At 42.2% G+C, this 19,608-nt stretch overlaps 1 protein-coding gene across 1 annotated transcript; it reads left to right on the forward strand.

The window, feature by feature from the left end:
* Positions 1–16,230: 16,230 nt before the first annotated feature.
* On the forward strand, positions 16,231–19,253 carry LOC138106392 (ADP-ribosylation factor-like protein 4A). Its single transcript, XM_069006925.1, has 2 exons — positions 16,231–16,491; positions 16,724–19,253. Exons 1-2 carry the CDS (start codon positions 16,246–16,248, stop codon positions 17,390–17,392), a joined length of 915 nt encoding a protein of 304 aa, XP_068863026.1. The 5' UTR covers positions 16,231–16,245; the 3' UTR covers positions 17,393–19,253.
* Positions 19,254–19,608: the final 355 nt, after the last annotated feature.

Below are 19,608 nucleotides of genomic sequence, written 5' to 3' on the forward strand. Positions count from 1 at the left end.
TATGCCAAGCTGATCTTCCTCTCTCTGACATATTGCAGGGCAGTGGTGTCTAGCAAGATTTCCTGAAAACCCAAGCAGGTACCTTCCTTTTTAGATGGACAATGCAGTGAGAAGTTACTTGTTCTTACTTTGGTGCCATTTTATGCAATGGAAGCTTAACTCTTCTCAACAACTTGACAGTTGCAAACCTAAGTGAAAATCAGAGAACTGGGTGCTTATTAGATTGTTATTTTCATCCTTAAGAAAAAACACCATTGTTGTTATCCAACTCTTCGGTTTTATAACTTTTTGCTTGCAAAAATAATTGACTACAGAAATAACTACTTTATAAAATAGGAGGAAATAGATTTATGGGTTTTTTTAAAGGATATGTCTTGCTTTTCATTTGTGAGAGTAGATAAGATGTCCTTCTCCTGCTGGAAGGAGCACAAAGACCTTTTCAATGTCTCAGCCACTGAGTAGCCTGTAATTATCTGATTGTCGTCTTCAACACATACATATGATTCTTCTCATTTTTAAATAATAACAGTTATAGTAGCTTCTGAACCAAGGATTAGACAAGATTTGCCCTTCTTGTACATAAACATCTTCCGGAACACTGAGGGCTCTGAACTGGCACAGTCTGCCAGTATATTCTCCAGCACTATGAAAGCCTCTTTTCAGTTCCCTCACATGAGACAGAGGAGCTTTTGTGGTTTCCTGGCCTGGGCTTTTGAGTTTGTAATACATTGTTCTGGCATGTTGATTACTGATGTTGAGAAGAGCATTGAGAACTCATAAGGGAACAGTGTTCTCCACTAGGCTTTAAGCACAACAGCTGCTAGCAACATTGTTCTTGGGTTTACTTGCCAGTGAGGAAGTTTATTTTTCATACATATATGCACAGTACACACAAAGATATATTTCTTTCTCTCAAGAAGAAAAGAAGGAAGGAGGACAGACAGACTATGAGGGCTTGGAAATGTTAAAGATTAAGTTGTTTTCAAGAAAGTATTTAAGCACATAACTTTATGAATACACATAGCAAACCTATCTGCCTTGTTTTCATAATAGAAAAAATTGTGCAGATCTATATATAGTTCAAGTTCCTTCAAGAATAAGATATGTCTTGCAGTATTATCACACAGTAATAGTATGTTCACTCTACTTGTAATGGCAAAATTAGACCCTGATTTAGGAGTTTCATTATGCTATCAAACAGAAAGCATTCATGTTCTATTGGTTGTAAATACAGCATCATTTTTCATCTTTATTTCATTGCAACAGAAAGGTGTTAGGAATCCATAGAACTAACAGGACATCATAGTACTAGGTAGTATTTATATTACACAAAATACCATAATCTTAGAGCACAACTACAGATTATGCACAGGACAGGAGCCAGCTTCTGGAACCAGTGCTCTAAATACCCATTTTGACCATAGCACATAGTGCTATAAAGAATTACATCTGCTGTAAATGATTATGTTAAATCCAGCTGAATTAAACTGAACGGTGTGATTTCTTGCCAGTGCAGACTCACACAGGCTTCAACTGCAGCAAGAAAATTACTGGAGATGGAAGATGGTAGACAGTGGGATTATGGTACTATCACAGGAGAACTGAGGAATCTTACAGAAAATATTTTGCTCACTAGACTATAGCAGGAGATGCTCTCAGACATCTTTTGGCATCTTTATAGGCTACAGGAACACTTCTTGTTATGAACTTTGTAATCTTCTTGTCTTCATTTTTACTGAATGTAAAAGAATTTTTAAAAAAATGGCCTAAACAAGCCTATTCCTTTCCATGGACTGAAGTTCTTCTGCAGAGTCAACTTCTCTATAGGAAAGCTTTGGAAAAAACTTTCAAACTTTGCTTTAGAATATAGCTGCTTCATCAGCATCTCACTGAAGTTCTGCCTTTGTGGCTTAATTGAGCCAAGTGCAAGTATATAAGCCAAAAAATTATTATCTAATAAAACCAGAGCTACATAATACTTTGCTGTGCTGACTTGACAAATCCTTGCATTTTCTTTTTTAAAGACAATAATTTTGTCTTTAGATAAAGAAATAGTCCACTTTTCCAGTCTTATGGCTAGGAGTTCTGGTGCTAAAATCAAAGGAACTTCTGAAAACACAATCAGATCTTTATGTACATGTCCTTGATGTCTAAATACATCCTCTCCTGACTGGCCTAAAGTTACTTTGACCTTCTTTGCCTATTTGCCCATTACCTTATGCTAAAAATGAACATACTACACTCACTTCAATTAAAGCTATCAATGTGCAAGGAGGAGAAGGGCTGACCAATGGGAACTGGGAGACTCACCAGGGCATAAAATTAGTGGATGATTGTTTTGGCCCTTCTCCCTCTGCATGTCATTTTCCTCTTGACATTAAAGCATATTTGCATTGCAGGGAAAAAAAATTGCCCCTACAGAACAGAATATGTAAGCTGATTTCTACTTTTAAATAACAGTAGGAAGAATTATTCCATAATTCACCTTCTGCATAAGCAGAAGGTGAAACAGTCTATATCAGGCTTCTTCCTAAACACATCTACTCTACCACCCTGTGAGTGTTCTCTCCTCAAAGGGTTGCCATGAGTGTACTGAGAACCACAACACTGTACATTTTACCGCCACATTTAATCAGTCAGCAGTGAAATTTGGGCCTCTGTGCACATGAAATGAAAGCATTAGGTGAAAGCATTGATTTTTATTGTTTGTTAGACTGCAGATCTTTGCCTCAAAAATTAGTCGCATGGAGGCAAGCAGGGGAGACTGAAACAATCTGAACAGTATCCCACTGAAAGGCCCAGAGACAGACATGTTTACTTTTGCAGCAACAATGCTTTGATTATTTTTTAAAAAAGCCTCTTGACAAGTGCTGGAAGAGCACAGCTCTCCTTGCTGCTCTTCAACAGATATGAGGTGACTCAGGGTGATTTACCAGCATTTGGCAATATTAACATCAAGGCTGGATGCAGTCAGGTGATTTTAGTATCATTTGCCCAACAGTTGACCATGCTTTGTGCTGTCTGATGCCCTTGCTAAAGAAGAAGCAGCAGCGACAAAAACAATTGTGATTAAAACAGATCACTGATTGGAAGATTGCAAACTTCCTTTGGGGCTTAGATTTTCACAGCGGTGTCTCAGAAAGGTCACAGGTTTCCTGTAATGGGCCTTGCAGTACAGAGCTCCCATTTAGCCAGCTGAGTGGGCTGCAGATATCTCTAATGCCACCAAAAATTGCTGTCCTTTCCAACACTAACCAGCTACTCTCCTACTGTACTTGGGTAAGAAGTGGCAGTGATGTCCTACCAGCAAGGACAGGCAAGAAGCCCACTCTAACAATCCCCTACTCACTTTCTAGATAGGCCCAGTGTTGGGGTTTTAGGAGCTCTCCTGGTTTGTTTTTTCTGTTAAAGGAATTTTCCCCATACGCGTTGCTACGGGGACAAACTGCTGAATACTTAAGAAAAACAAAGACCTAGCCATTGAAGGTGGGGTGCATCTGGCTACTCTATTGTTTCACCTGGGTCAGTCGGTCCCTGGCTGTTTGGACAGAGAGGGAGGCTGCTTCCTTCGGCTGCTTTTTCCTTCTGCCAGAGAAATCCCAGGACCCCAAGCCCGCCTTCCCTGCCCCGCTGGAAGCTGGGCTGTGGCCGCCCTGCCCCCGCCGTTGCTTCGAGCCTTTGCTACGTTGTAGCCCTGCTCACCCTGCCTGCCCAAGCCTCCAGGGTGTTCTCCATTTGGATACACCTGGTCTACCATCCGGGATTTGTGCTTGTGCCTGCCGTTCCAGCCTGCCGCTCCAGCCTGCCATTCCAGCCTGCTGTTCTGAGGGTCCGGCCAGACACCGGGATTGGCTGCCCAGCGGTTTGTGAAGCCTTTGTTCCATCCCTTCCCGGGATCCCAGGGCACCAGAGCAGCCGCGTGCTCCCCGAGCTCGCTCCGGAGCGCCCCCTGCAGCCGCGGGGGAACCATCGCACCTGCCCTGCTCACCGGGAGCCGCCAGCGCCCCTGCCGGCTGCCAGCGGAACTGCACTCGAGGGGAAAGGGCCCGACAGCCGAGAAGGCCGGGACTGGGTTTGTGATTGTTTGCTGGTACTGCCATGGTTATTGCTGTTTGTTGGACTGGTTATACACTTATAGATATATAATAGTAAAGAACTGTTATTCCTATTTCCCATATCTTTGCCTAAAAGCCCCTTAATTTCAAAATTTTAATAACTCAGAGGGAAGGGAGGTCGCATCTGCCATTCCAAGGGAGGCTCCTGCCTTCCTTAGCAGACACCTGTCTTTCAAAACAAGACACCCAGGCAGCCTTCTGCTGCCAGACTGTCCCATCCTAGCATTTGCAGATGTGCTTCACCATCCAAATAATCTCATGTGTGAATTCCTAAAGCTCAAAGTGATCTTTTCTTAAGATTGTGTGAGAAAAGGTGATGAAGACTTGTCTGATATTCAAAGCAGCAAACAGGAATTCTGATACCTGTATTTTCTGTTGTCAGTGTGAAATAAATCACTGAATTTCAGTGCTTCTATTCTCTACCGATTAAATGAGGATTTCCTCAATCTTTTCCCTGTTTATTTAAGCTGCTCTGTCTCTTACCGTGTGTTTGTACAACGCTTGACCTAGTGAAGTCACTTCTCAACACTGTCATCTTGTAGGTACTGCTCATAATCCAGACAGCTGCCCGGGTTATTGGTGCCAGGCTGCACAGACTTGCTCAGAGCAGGATTAGACAAGATGAGTGCAATGCCTCAGAGACCTGCTGAAGAATGGGTGCAGTTCCACCAGCAGTGACATTAGGGCAGCAGAGGAAGGGCAGAGGCCAGTTCAACTGAGAAGTAAAGCTTTTATATTATAACACAATGTAAGCTAAAATAGATCCCTCACCCCCACAGCAGTGCTATTCAGCCTTGACATTCCATTAAAGCTGTAGCTATGGGTATGTCTGCATCAGGTCCATAAAAATTCCTCTCCAGATTGGGAGCAACTGCTCTGGGGATTATAAGTATGAAGCAAAGAGAAGGCTCTGCTGTGTTTACAAAGAAATAGCAAAATCCTCGGGTGTTTCTTTACTTCAGCTTGGAAAGTGAGAACATTTGCTTTTAAAAGGGATGGCATCTTGTCTGATCTCCCATGTCCTGAAATTTTTCTGCTGCTGTTATTAAAGACAGGAGGTCTCTCTGCAGTACAGCTCGTTTTGTTTCTGGCAAGTGTTGTTTTGTGGTTGACTTAAGGACTGTGGCTGTTGATAAGGTACTAGATCTTTCTTTTATTATTACTGAATTATATTGGGTAACAGACACCCACTGACATGGCTTCAATCCAGAGACTGAGCATAAGGAGTCCTGTCCACAGTCATGGGTATGAACTGAGAAACAAAAAGTACCCACTGACTACAGATAGAGGGATGAAGATTACCAAATTTCTTGTTTATTTTGAGGCTTTGGTTTCACATTTAAATGCTGTCTCCATTATTCAGCAAATGTCTTCTGGCTGCTGCTGTTGGTTTCACACAATTTCATCACTGTCCCAGTGAAAGCTTGGAGTTAGGGCCTCTGTGGTGACTGCTAATGGCTATTGTTTTATCTCAACTCTGACTTATCATAGGTCTGAAAAATACAGAAACACATATATGCTTTATGTGCCAGACTGCTGTGCCTTCAATCAATCCTCAGCAAGGACTCAAAGATGAATGATTTATAGGGAGTACAGTGGTGCTAACCTAAAAATCCCTGTATCTACAGTTGTGCTGAGATGAAAGACTGTACAGATGCTGGTGTCCCTAAGCAGAAGGGCAGGGCTCTTTAAGTGACCCTCAGCAGGCAGAATCTCTCAGATTTAGTAAAAGGCTTTCACAGAATGACCTATGGCTTCAGAGGCATTCCATCAGTAAACCAGGAGGAAGGGATATAACCATTTGTCATCTTTAAAGCTTTCTCATGCTTCCTTTGGAGATTCAGTTTGGGGTTGCATCTACTCATGTGCTGAACGTATCACATATTTATCATATCACTTGCAATCTGAAATACAAAATTTTCAAAGCATGCAGACTTCCTTAAATAGATTCTTTCTGTTTACGATATGTCCATGCTTATTTTTTCCTTACATAAGGAGGCATTATTTGTTTTATTTTTCTTTTCCGGCAGTAGAAAGGCTTTGAATGGAATAATTCAATTAGAAAAAAATTGATTATGTTCATAGTATCCTACTGCTGCTTCCGCTCCCTAGAGTCCTGCCTGGACTCTTCCCTAATCTATGATCAGTCCTGGTACAGGTGAAGAGGAAGGCCTTCAAAGATGCGATGAAAACTGCAGAGCTTACCCTTGCAGCACTTCAGTTACTGGCTCTTGCAGTATTGCCTCCATTCACTGGGGTTCAGTAACACAATTAAAATCTCAGCTAAATAATCTGTTCCTCCACAAGTCTGTTTATTTGCCTTCCTTACTTTGTTTAAAGCCTGCTAAGTAGTGTGGTGTGGCCGTGAGAGCCAGAGAAGGGGAAACCTATATTCTGATAAAATGCTGTGATGTCAACAAAAGGCTTAAAAAAGCATTTAAAAATTAATATTTTGGCAGAGTTTTATGTGAGTTTACAATTTTAGTGGCAGAAGCTGTGCCAAATTCTCTGAAAGGCTTCTCTTTTTCAGTTTTATGGAGTTGGAATGTATGATGTGGTTTGTTTGAATCATATTCCCTGGGAGAGGAAAGCAAAAACAATTTTGTAGGGACAGGTTTTATAAGGCCTTCAAAGTGAGCTTACTGTTGCTTCCCTCCAAGAATTGAAACCTAGGAGTGTGAAAGAAAGCATTCTGCCTAGCACCCCCATGATTAGCTTTCAAATCAGTTTTCAAGTGACTTAGCTTTTAACGTTTAGCAAACAGTAGGCCTAATCTTGCAATCACTGAAGTAATTTTGAGATTTACTGTTAACTTAAAAAGAAGACATGGTGAGCTGATAAGATTTAAAAAATCCAGACTACAGCTGAGCAAGGAGATGAAATTACTCCTCCCCACCCACACGATGTTTGTCTTCCCTGAAACCTTATTCTTTCATCCTCCTCTCCTTGGTTTGTTTCTTCTTCCCTCTTTCATCTAATCATAAATACAAACCTGGGACCTCCCTAGGATAAGGGTTGGTTTCTTTTCTGCTACAATACACTGTAATAGGCTCAGATTTCACGCTGAAACTCGTAAGTATTGTAACTGAGAAGAATTACTTTTTTTTACTTTTTTTTTTTTTTGGCTTAAGTTTTAGAAACTGCAATAAATATCCAGTACTTAAGTATAAGATGTCCATCATTTCTCAGTGGAAGAGACTGAAACCTTCATGCCACATTTCAGGCTAGCTGGTGAAACTGTCCATGGCCCTGGAGGAAAGAACTCATTTGAAGGCACTGAAACTCTGTAGTTCTTATCACTGGCAGCCAAGCAACTCTCTTGGGGCTTGAGAAAAATCCAATCTAGAATGCTTAGCTCTCACTCATATTCTGTGGACTGAAGTTTACTTTTCATACCAGAAATCAAAGCAAAGGAGTATTTGCTCTTTCCATTCCCTCCTGTAAAGCTGATTTTTAACACTCTCTTGCTTCAAAACAGAATTTAATGTATTGGTCAAAATCCAGAAGGGACTGGATGCAGTTGCCACACAGCTGGCAAAGCTCTAGGACCTCCTGTATCAGGGCTTGTATGTATTACACTTGGGAGTGCTGTTGGAATAGGGGCAAATGCAGGTAAGTCTTAGCTCAAAACTCCTAGTGCCTTGGGAGTCTCCAACTGAAATCCACTCAGAACTATGACCTTTGCAAGCAAAGAATTGGGTCATATGTAATTTTGAGTGAAAATTTATGTTTTATTTTGCTAGCCCACCTTAAGTATTTCACTGTGCACTTCAGATGCCTATTGACTAAAAAGACAGGTTAAAGATCCATCCAGTGACAAAGTTTTTGAAAACTCACAAATGCCTCACAACTATAGAGCTAAAATGAAGTGCCTGGGAAAGACTTCTGGTAGGAAGTGAAGCAAGCACTGCAGAGAATGAGAACAGTGGACTGCACAGATGCTCAGTGGGCTTTACCAGACTTCTGTGGTTTAAAAAGACCAAGTTAATTTATTTGTTAAAGCATGCATTTGTTGTTTTTCTTCAGAAACATTGTTAATCTATTAATTACCTCATTAAAGATATTACATTTGAGCTCAGTTATCTGACTAAAATTAATAATAAATTGTTTCTTTATTTAAAAATTAAAATAAAACCCTTCTCTCTATCTAGGGAGCCAGCAGGTCTCTCTTTCCACTCATATATAAAACAGATGCTTTCAGAAAGCCAGAGAGTAGTTATACTCCATAGTGTTTGTTCTGTATGTGACCAGGAGTTATAAGGAGCACTCGCAAACTCCTATTATTAGGAACACTGATAAATTACCAAACAGTGGTTGGAGAATATCAAACAGATTGTTTGTGGTCTATGTCATTGTCTCAGTGGGGACTTCTCTTAGCTGTTGCCTCTGAGCACCAGGCTCAAGGACCTGTGACATTATCACTGTATTACGTACACTATTATACACTGAAGCAGAGACTTTAGATTTTTCACAGCTCTCCTGAGAGCTTAGGCATTTCTCCCATAAAATTTTATTTCCACACAGTGCAATCTCTGTGAAATCTGCTTCTATTGCTGCTGTGCCTTTTTAGGAGAGAGGAGCAACTGAATTTCCTCTCCAAGGTGTGCACTTAACTTGATTTACACGAAAACTTATTACAGATCAACAGCCTGCTCGTTCTCACAGTGAACCCTGTATATTGGGTGGGCATCACCTCTCAGTTGTTGCCAAAATGTGTGGGATGTGTGGATGTGTGGGAACATATCCAAGAGCCAGCTGTGCACACCACACAGGCACAGGCTCCCTGCTCCAGCCAGCCACAGGGACAGGCCAGACCCTGCAAATTTTTGTGACTGTCTTTGAAATTCTCTCATGGCAGGTTTCAGTGCACTATACTTGCCACTTAAGCATTTAATTAACCCTATACTAACTCCCCCTCTGTGAACTGAGTGCTGTGTGCTTCTTCCTGTCCTGGCACTTCCTTTTGGATATATGTAGCACCTGAAGAACAAAGCATAGCTTTTAAATAAGTAACTGTTGCAAGCAGATGGATTGTTAGGAAATAACTGGCTTAAATGAATGTTTCATCCCATAAACACTTAGTCAGAAGCTTCAGTCAGGACTTGTATCTTTTTTTTTTCCACTACAGTAAATTAACTGAGATACAAATTTATCAAAGAAAAACTTTCTTCGTTCTGATGTCCAAGGTCTGTTTGTTTTTTCCTATCTATTACAATTCCAGCAAACGTCAGCACCCTTATACATGCTAAAGAGTTATACAATATTTATAAATTTCTTTAGAAAAGAAAAATATTTAATTGCAGTTTTTTCTTTCCTTCATTGCTGCTCTGTGCTAGCAATATGTCAAATAGCAGTAGTTATACTACTAACATTTCCATTATTATTCTGGAGCTGGGAAAACACCTTCACATATTAAATCTGTTTATGCAGGGGCAAAATATAACATGCTGCTCTTGTATTTGTAATTTTGTAGTACTTTTAATCTGCTTGCAAACTGCTCCCATTGTAAGAAAGGGATATATTTAAAAGCTCTGCAACCCTTTTCAAAGGGAGCAATGTGAGAAGATGGCAGCTGATACTGAAATCTCAGCTTGACAGAATTTTAAACTGTTTAGAATTACTCTGAAGTACAAAAACCCCCCACCTCTAAAGTGCCCATGGCTTTTCTGGGGGAAAAAATACTGGGGGAAAATAAAGATCTTGGAAGCCATTCTCTAACTGACAAGATTTTCAAACAGTAGCATTAAGTAGTACTGCATTCTCAGCAAGAGTGTGATTGACTCAAGTCAGTAGTTCCAGAGGAAAAAAAAACAAAACAATAAAAACAAAAGTGCTGTCACAAACCTGGGGCAGGAGGTGGGGAACCTGTTGCTGAGGTGAATATAAGTCTTTGATCAGTACACAACCATTGAAGAAAACATGCAATCCAAGGCTAGGTCGTATGTAGTATCACACATTGAACACTGGAATTGCTCACGGTGGAGAAGTCTTACCTCATATACTGAAGGATTAAAGTATGACATATTTTGTCCATTTATTAAATAAACATATTTGATGGGGTTCTTTTAGCACCAGCTGCTTAGTGAAGTGGGGGTGGAAACCAGGGGTTCCTGTAACAAAAATGCTTCTTTCTACTCTTTAAAACCGGCCCATAACAAGTCCTATGACCAGATTTGGATTTTGTGACTATAAACTTTGAATCATATGAAAAGGGGATCGATGTTTCACCTCTATTAATTACACTCTGCTATTAAATGAACAATCAGTGTGGCTGAGAGTTTTGTGATTCAAGTCCTTAACACAAAGATGCTGTCAGGGACAACCCTTCTGCTGTCCCACCCTGTCACAGGAAGAAGCTGCATTACTTGCACAACCACATGTACACAAAGTGGTCAGACTGTTCCCCATGTTCTGCAAACATGGAGTGACCACCACTACAGCCATCCCATCAGAGGATGAAACAACCGAAATTCACAGAGCTTGTAAAGTGGAGGTTACAATTTCAGTTACCCTGAGCCAGCACTTGCACAGAGTGACTAAGAACATTAATGAGCTACTACAGTTTTCCTTTCAGCTAACACACCTGAACAGAATTGAAGATGCAACAAAGTCTGACTGTCAGTATCAAAGAAGAGACTTTTTGTTTATTTGTTAGCCTGCTATGTGGCATTATGTTTATTTATGAAAATGAAAGCAGCAAAACATAGATGTTAGACTTCATGTAAAGGTATGTAGGAAATGTGAGTAAGTTTAATTAACTGGTCTAATCAGAGTGGTAACTTAAATCGTAACACACAGTGACTCCATCTCCCTACTGCTCTAGGCTTTGTTATTTATTGTGAGGAAATAAATTATATTTTCTACCACCAACTACTTTTTAATAATCAAAGCAAAGTAATTCATGCAGCACGTAAGTTATCATAAAAGAATTCAGCAGATGTAGCAAAGACGATAAAAGGCTTCTTTGTGCAAAACATTTTGTACATCAATTTAAGAGATAATTTTTAAGAGCAAAACCTCATGTGTTGAAATTTGTCAGCTATTTCGTTCTTACTGTTCATATTCAAGGGGGTTCTCAAAATTCATGGTGAAACTGCTGTAATATTTTATATACCATATAACAAAGCATTTCAGAACCATATGACTATTCAAAACAGTACTTTTTTAGCTCTAATTTGAGATTTAGGGTATAGTTAAAGAGAAGTAACTTCAATTTTTGAATGTACAACCGAGAGACAGTTGGTTACTGTAATAATAACCATTGCTATTACACAAACATTAACACATATTACCCCAGCCTAGGTCTGCTATGTCATTGTACTGAAATACAGCTGATTTTCTCTTTCATATACATTGAGAAATCTGCTCGATTTCCACATGGAGCAGCAATAATTGGTGGTGTGAGGTTGCTAACACATCTCTCTCATGAAGATGGGGCATTGGGATCCCATTGCTATATGTCAGCTACCTGTAGCTGGCAGTGCACAGTCCTTGCAATAATTCCATTCTTCTTATGACTTCATTCCTTTGTGTCTGACAACTAATTCAGCTCTCTGACGCAGCAAGTTCCTTCCTATCCCTCCTTCAGCCTTTGTTCATATTTGCTTCTGTCTTTTACTGTTCTATAGTTCTGGCCGGCCATATCCCTCTGCATCTGCACTATGCAGCCTCAGGATCATTTGTCTGATGTTTCATTTTTCATTTGATTTGCATCAGATTTGCTACACACAACACATGGTGCTATTATAAAACAACTCTAAGATGATTAGCTATTGCCCTGGATAATAAATGTTATTAGCCTGTTCTTCAGAATTATGATACTTAATGAAAATATAAGGAATATTGTGCTTATCCGGCCATGGAAATTCTGGCCCACTATCTTTGCTTTGGAAGGAATTTCTCATCTGCTGCATCACTAGATGTGGCTGTATAACAACAGTCATATCTACTTGAGTGGAATTTAACTTTAAAATGACCAGTACAAATGAAGGCTCTGATTTAATATCCTGCTACAGTGAACCTCTCATGAACTGCTAGCTTTTAATTTCCATGAATTGTTATTTCCAGATGAAAGACAATCTATTGTGAAGAATACATGCAGCCTTGCAAGTAGATGTTTGATGATCCTTTGCATTTTTGATACCTGGGCACTGTGAGACAGCTCCTGCAGTGAAGGAGGTGATATGTATTAAAAGGTAATCTAAGTCTATGCTGAATAATAATATTAAAATTTCCAAGAATCTTATCTTTCCACTGTATGCCAATTCTTTCGTGGCAACACTTCAACCAATTTCAAGGTCCATATCCCTAATAAGGACTATCTAAGTTTCACAAAGGCAGTAATAACTGCAGCATTGGAAGCATGACCCTCTCAAACTTGCCCTGAACCAAAATTACCCCTGTACCATTAAGGAATTAAAAAAAAAAACCAAAACAAAACAAAAACCAAACTACTTTACCATAGTGAAAAAGCTGCATGTTATGCAGGTACTACTTATTTTTCTTGAAACAAAAAGATTTGTCCCAGGCTCTCTTCTGTGCGGAAAATATTTACAGCATATATGTACGAAACCTGTGTAGAAAATAATATATTACGATTTACACTGGCAAGCTGGTATCCAGGAAAGGGGAGAAGGTTTTTAGTCCAGAGAATCTGAAGTTGCAGTTGTTTTCATGAGCTAAGGAATGCTGAGCCAGAAAGAGCTCGGATCTGTAGACATTAGATAGGAAATGAGAAAAGTATCAGAATGTGAAATTACCCCAACACAGAAGTTAGGCACCTCCTTATTTTGCATTAAAAATTCTGCACATGGCTCAAGCCGTTTTCCATTGTTTCTTCTTACATGCATCTCGCAGTTATTTTTAGCTGTCATCTAAGAACAGCCCACTCCCCCCATTTAGCTACACACTTGAAAAGAAAGTAAGTACACTTCTTTCTGTACACCTCCTTCATTCAAGGCTTCTACAGGATAATCAAAGCCTTGCTTTAACCTTACCTTCAATTATCAGAGGTTGAATGTGTCAACTCTACTACACTCCCACTAATTTAGATACCATTACTCCATAATACCTGCCCAGTCTGCACGTTTGACTTCTAAAGTAGCATGGAAGTGTATGGGAGGAGTTGATCCACTTGGATTGTTATTTAATAGCTGTTTTGCAGAAGTGCCTACAGGCATTAATTAAGATCAAGGTGCAAAGAAGACTTGCAGTAAAAAATAGTCTCAGCCCCAGAGAGATCATAATTCACTTCATAGCAAGTTACAACAGGTAAATGCGAGAAATTAACTGTAGGGAGTGTCCAAGCATTGTCTGGAGAGCATGGATTATTTTCATGTATATATTTACAAATACAGGTATGCTCATGTTGTTGAAGATGTTAATTTCTGTCTAATCTTAAAATGACCTCCCTGATGTCATAAAACTCTTTTTCCAAAGAAACGCGTAATCTATGAGATTCCTTCTCCACCTACTGTGCTGGATATGCTATACCTCAAAAAAACCATCAGTTCCATATCCCTCCCTTTTCAACACAGTATTATGTACTGACTGCTTTTCAGCAGAACAAGAGATTAAAAACAAGTCTTATACATTTTATATTTAAAAACAAAATACCTTCAATGAGGGTAGGAGCTAGCCAATATCCATCCTCATGGAATTAATTGTAAAATGTATTATTAGGAAGCTGTGTTAAAGTTTGAACGGATCTTGGCAATCAGACATGAAGGTTTAGAAGACTGTAATATCTAATTGGCTTATTTCTCCACTTAAAACAGGGGATAGTTAATTTTGTAGGTGGAGATAAAGGTCAATTTGATTTATTTCAGCTTGTCAAGCTTTATGAATAAATCTATTATCTGCACTAATATTCCTTAACAAGGTATTTCTAGCTGGTTTCCTCCAATTTTAAATTACTGAAAACCATCCATGAAATAATTAAGGCCCACTTTTACTGTCATTATAAATGTTTTTCTATTACACTGTATGCTGTGCAGTTCTTTATGCTATGCAAAAGTAGTGTAAAATACTGCCAAATCAAAAGCTTACCAGTTGGCCTTAGGGGGGTAGTAACTTACCCCTCCTTTCCATAGATGTAAAATCATCTTTCTATACAAACAGGCCACTTCCTCCAAAGAGAATCAGCTGCAAGATCAGGATGTCAAGAACTAACAAAGATAAAAGCAGTGAAATATTAATCTCAGATGTAAGCAAATTAGAATTTTGCTATTTTTAGTAGGACTAGAACAGGTATCTTAACACTTTAATAACAGGAAACATTGCCTACAGCACACGGTAGAATTTTTGTTGCTATTATATGTCCCATTATTACTAAATTACATCTCTTTTATACAAAATTCTCTGTGATTTAAAATATGGAGTACAATACTTTAAAAGGAAAAAAAAGTAAATATGATTGTCTGAATATTCTTATAATTTAACACTTTTCATCAGCCACATCAAGAAATCTTAAAGTCCTCTAGAAAAAAAGGCAAGACTAATATTGAAAATGCTGCTTCATGTCTTTTACTGAAACCCAGCTGGTCAAAGATTTGGGTGGTTGTCCAGAGAAGCTGTGGATGCCTCATCCCTGGAAGTGTTCAAGGCCAGGCTGGATAGAGCTTTGAGCCATCTGGTCTAATGAAATGTGTCCCTGCCCATTGCAGTGGGGTTGGAACTAGATGATCTTTAAAGTCTGTTCCAGCACAAACCATTCTATGGCTCTATGATTGCGATAGCGAGTAGAGAAACATACACTTGGACTGGTAGACTAGAGCAGCACAACAGCTTTAGCTAACAGTTAAACATATGCTTTTATCATAAAGATTGGTTTGTTAAATTTTTATCTAAGGGTTATAGATGAAGTGTACTTTTGTAATATGCTCTGCTCTGATCCTTCTGTGTGCTATTTTACACACGCAGAAGTAACCATCTGCATTGCCACAGCTGTGCAAACGGCAGTGGCAAAGGTGGGAAGTGAAAAGAGCAGTGGGAAGAACAGAACCACGGTGAGACAGCAAGAAGAGTGGAGATAAAATACTCCTCCAGGCCTCCTCTAACACCTGTATGCTCTGGGAACAGTAAATGTAGTAAATGTGTTATCAGACACTCGTAATTAGTTCTGGGAAACACTTAACTGCTCAAATCAGTCTGAGATATGAAAATGCAGAATTACTTAACATATTCCCTGTGCTGTGGGAAACCTTTCCTGTAACTAAGCCAGGTATCACTGTGTGTTCACTCAGACCCGAGCACTGCTGCCATCCCTGTGCGCCAGGCGTCCATCAGGACGGTGTCATCCACTACGTTACACTCGGCCCCTCCCGGTCTGTGTCTCCGGTTTCCCGGGGACAGGCCAAAGGCACATACAGCACGTACGATGACAGCACAGAGCCGGGCCTGGGACACTTTTATTTAAGCAGCACCTGCGAGGCCGCCCGCGCTGAGGGCGCTGCCGGGGCCCTCAGCGGCGCAGGCCGGCGCGCGCACAGCGCCGCTCCCGCCCCAGCCGGGCCGCGCGCCCCCGGTAGCGGCGCAGGTGCGCGGGGAGGCACCGCCCGGCGGCCGCCCGGGCCGGCAGGGGGCGTGCTGAGTGACACCAGCCGCGCCCAATGAGCGCACGCTCTCCCGGAGAAGGGGCGGGGCACCGCAGCGCCAACGCCAGGGCGGCGGGGGGCGAGATGGAGTGACAGCACCCCCACCCAATGAGCGCACGCCTTCCCGGGGAAGGGGCGGGGCACCGCGCAGCCAACCCAGCGCGTCCCAGGGCGGCCGCGGGCGCGGTGGAGTGGCAGCACTCGCGCCCAATGAGCGCGCGCTCTCCCGGAGAAGGGGCGAGGCGCCGGTCCGCCGGAGGGGCGCTGCCGCCCGCCGCGGGGCGGGAGGGGCTGCCGTGGGCGGAGGGCGCGGCCGCGCTGGCTTTCCCCGGGCACCCCGCGTGAGGCAGGGGCTCCGCCTCACGGGGGGTAGAGGAGGAGCGGGGGCCGTTCAAGGCAGGGCGTGGGCGAGGCTCGGCCCGAAGCGCTCGGCTGCGGACGGTACGACTCGGGTTCTCCATGAGTGGCCGGCGCCAGCGGCCAATGGGCGAGGCGGAGCGCGCCTTGCTCCCCGCCCCCCGCGCGCGGTGGGGCCAATGGGAGGCCGCGGGGAGGGGCGCGCGGGGCTAGGCGCGCGCTGGGAGGCGCTCCCACCACCAGATGCAGGGGAGAGGCGTGCGGGCGGCGGCAGCAGCGGGGGCGGCAGTAGCTGCGGGATCGGGAGCGGCAGTAGCTGCGGGATCGGGAGCGGCAGCAGCGGGAGCGGCAGCAGCGGGAGCAGCGGCGGCGCGTGGGCATGGGGTCGCGGGCAGCGCGCGCCTCCCCGCGCTGAGGGACCAGCGGTAGGCGCGGGGCGCGGCGAGGGGTGGCGGGGGCGCAGGTGCCGGGCGAGCCGCAGTGCCGGGAGCGGCCGCAGCCGCCGGGCCGGGCGGGGCGGGGGACTCGTGGCGTTCCGCGTCGCGCTGCCCGCGGCCGCCCCCGCAGTCGGGGCGGCGGCGCCGTGGCCGGCGCGTTGCGGCCGCGCAGCCCCGGTGCTGGCGGAGCGGGATCTTACGTCGCTTGTGTCGTTGGCAGGATCGGAGCGCAGCCGCGGGAGCCGCCTCTGCTCGTGGCAGCCTGCTGTCACCTTCCCTTCTGGCAATGGGGAATGGACTCTCGGACCAGACGCCGATCCTCTCCAGCCTGCCTTCCTTCCAGAGCTTTCACATCGTCATCCTAGGGCTGGACTGCGCTGGGAAGACGACGGTGCTCTACAGACTGCAGTTCAATGAGTTCGTCAACACTGTCCCCACTAAAGGATTTAATACGGAGAAAATCAAAGTGACGCTGGGCAACTCGAAGACGGTCACTTTCCACTTCTGGGATGTGGGCGGCCAGGAGAAGCTGAGGCCGCTGTGGAAGTCGTACACAAGGTGCACCGATGGCATCGTGTTTGTGGTGGACTCCGTCGACGTTGAGAGGATGGAGGAGGCCAAAACAGAACTTCATAAGATTACTAGGATATCTGAGAATCAAGGAGTGCCTGTCCTTATCATTGCTAACAAGCAGGACCTGAGGAACTCTCTCTCCCTTTCTGAAATCGAGAAAATGTTAGCAATGAGTGAGCTGAGTTCTTCAACACCCTGGCATTTGCAGCCTACCTGTGCAATCATTGGAGATGGACTTAAAGAGGGACTGGAGAAACTACATGATATGATAATTAAGCGAAGGAAAATGTTGAGGCAGCAGAAAAAGAAAAGATGAGTTTTTTTGACCTTTCTATTTTAAAGTAGTTATATGGTCAAAATTTGACGCAAGACAGCTTCCAAACCCAGGCCTGCCTGTTTGGATGCCGTTAAGCTTAATTACGTTAAACAATCAGTTGCACAACCTTGCTGTGTGGAGGAAGGCTGTGCAGTTGTGGATTTTTTTTTTTTTTAACTAGTCTCTTCTGAGTTTTTTTGGCTCTGTATTATTTCAGATGCCCTAATAGATGATGTAATGCTATCAGGAAATGGATGGGTGGGTATATGTGACATGGATGTCTAAATAGCCAAATAAAATGAGGGTTTTCTGCTTAGTGTTGTACTCATATGTTTGAGAGTGCCCTCTGCAAGCAATTTGCGTTGGAGGTGTTCTGTGTTTTTAAACTTCTACTGCTCGTAAGTGGAGTGCTTAGGTGAACATTATACAGCTTTAAAAACATGGATGAAGCTAGTAACCCATAATTTCGTTGAGGCTGGTTTTTTTACCTTGTTTGAGGATTTCTATGAAAGCTTGGCTACATGTGTAGGGTTTTTTTAATTTGGCACTTTTTGAAATTGAATCATGTTCAGTTCATATACTTGAAACTTTAAGTGCTGTGGATTCTTCAACTGGTAAAAGAAAGACTTTGACAAGTAAAAACTGTAAACAACACGATGGAGCATGAAAAAGTGGTTTCCCAACATATAGCATGTTTTTTGGTATGTAAGGTTTTTATTTTTTAGAAGTAGCCATTCATCATTATACAGTGCTAATCAGGTTTAAACTGTTACTCAAAATTAGTAATTAATTTCTGAATGGTGAGTATTATGTCCTCCTAGTATCAAAAGTCAATAAATTTCAGTAAAGGAGCTATAAAGAACAACTATGGCTGCTGTGGTTCTAACCAGTGCAGCATTCTTTGCCCTATTGGTGACTTTCCTGGCAATATAACATACTTATAATGAAGTAAAGATGGAGTTAAAATTAGCAGAGCACATCTTGTATCTCCCCAAAATACCCCATTTTATTAAAGTGGTATTGCTATGTCACTTTCAACGTATGCTTTTTTTGTTGTGACTCTTACAGTATTTTGTGGTTAGGAATGTAATAATGCTTTATACACTCAAACATTAGACACTACCGGGTGCGGGGGTGGGGGGAGGGAAAGGGGGAAGAAGATTTTCAAGATGGGCCTGTGTTCTGCTTTAATTACGCTTTAAGCTGTTCTTGTTTACAGAGTGTGCAAACAGTGTTAACTGGGCAGGATAGTGCTTGACAGAAAAGGGAGGGTAGTTTTTCTTACTGGTACAGAGCTTCAAGTGACTCTCTAGATACTTGGTTAGCAATTAAAAGGGCTAAAGCAGAGCCTGGATTTTTAAAACTAACTTTAGTGGTGCTGTAGAAATTAACCAGAATGTTAGATTATCTTTAAACTTTTGTTGGAAATACCAGATTAAAAAAAAAGTAAAAAAATAGAAAAATCAATTTCCTCCTCTCAACCAGCAAAGAAATACATTTTTCTTACCTGCTGCCATGTATCAGGAGGATGACAGCTACAAACCTGAATGTCAATCGATGTAATTTAGCTATGTTTAAAAAAAAAAAAATCAAACTTTTTAACCAGCAGCTGTTTGACCAGGAGGTAACCAAAAATGCACTTTAGTGTCTTCAATAACTGAAAGTGACAGCTGTTTGTTTTTTTTATGACATCTTGGTCCTTTTTGAATAAACTGAAGTAGCTTCCAGTGGAGCTTTTGTATGTTGGTTATATATGTACCTGCACTGGTGACATTGTAAGTCACTTACTCAAGTAATGTCTATATTTATAGAAATGTGGATGACTTCTTAAACCTCAATAAACAATTCAAACAAGCCTGCAGAGAGGCGTCTGACTTCTTGTACTGCAGTGGTACATTCTTACCAACCTCTGTGCACATAGTTCTACTGTTATTTCTACTGAATCAGTATTTCTGTTGAATAACCAAAGTCTTAAAATGTGGTGAGGCTTATAAATGTCACGGTGTTAGAAGTTGGAGGTGTCTCATTGAAAACTTTAGATCAATGGTACGTCTCTATATTCACGGAGGAAATACCAGCTGCAGTGACTCTTTTCCAAAGTGATGGCTCCTGCATAATTTGAAAAATCTTGTATATAACTGAACCTATTTTGTGTTATGTGCAACACTTAATAGGCAATGTTGGGCATATATCACATGTACTCTCAGGTGGTACGT

This window comes from Aphelocoma coerulescens, chromosome 2 (assembly GCF_041296385.1).
Source record: "Aphelocoma coerulescens isolate FSJ_1873_10779 chromosome 2, UR_Acoe_1.0, whole genome shotgun sequence".
NCBI classification, from domain to species: domain Eukaryota; kingdom Metazoa; phylum Chordata; class Aves; order Passeriformes; family Corvidae; genus Aphelocoma; species Aphelocoma coerulescens.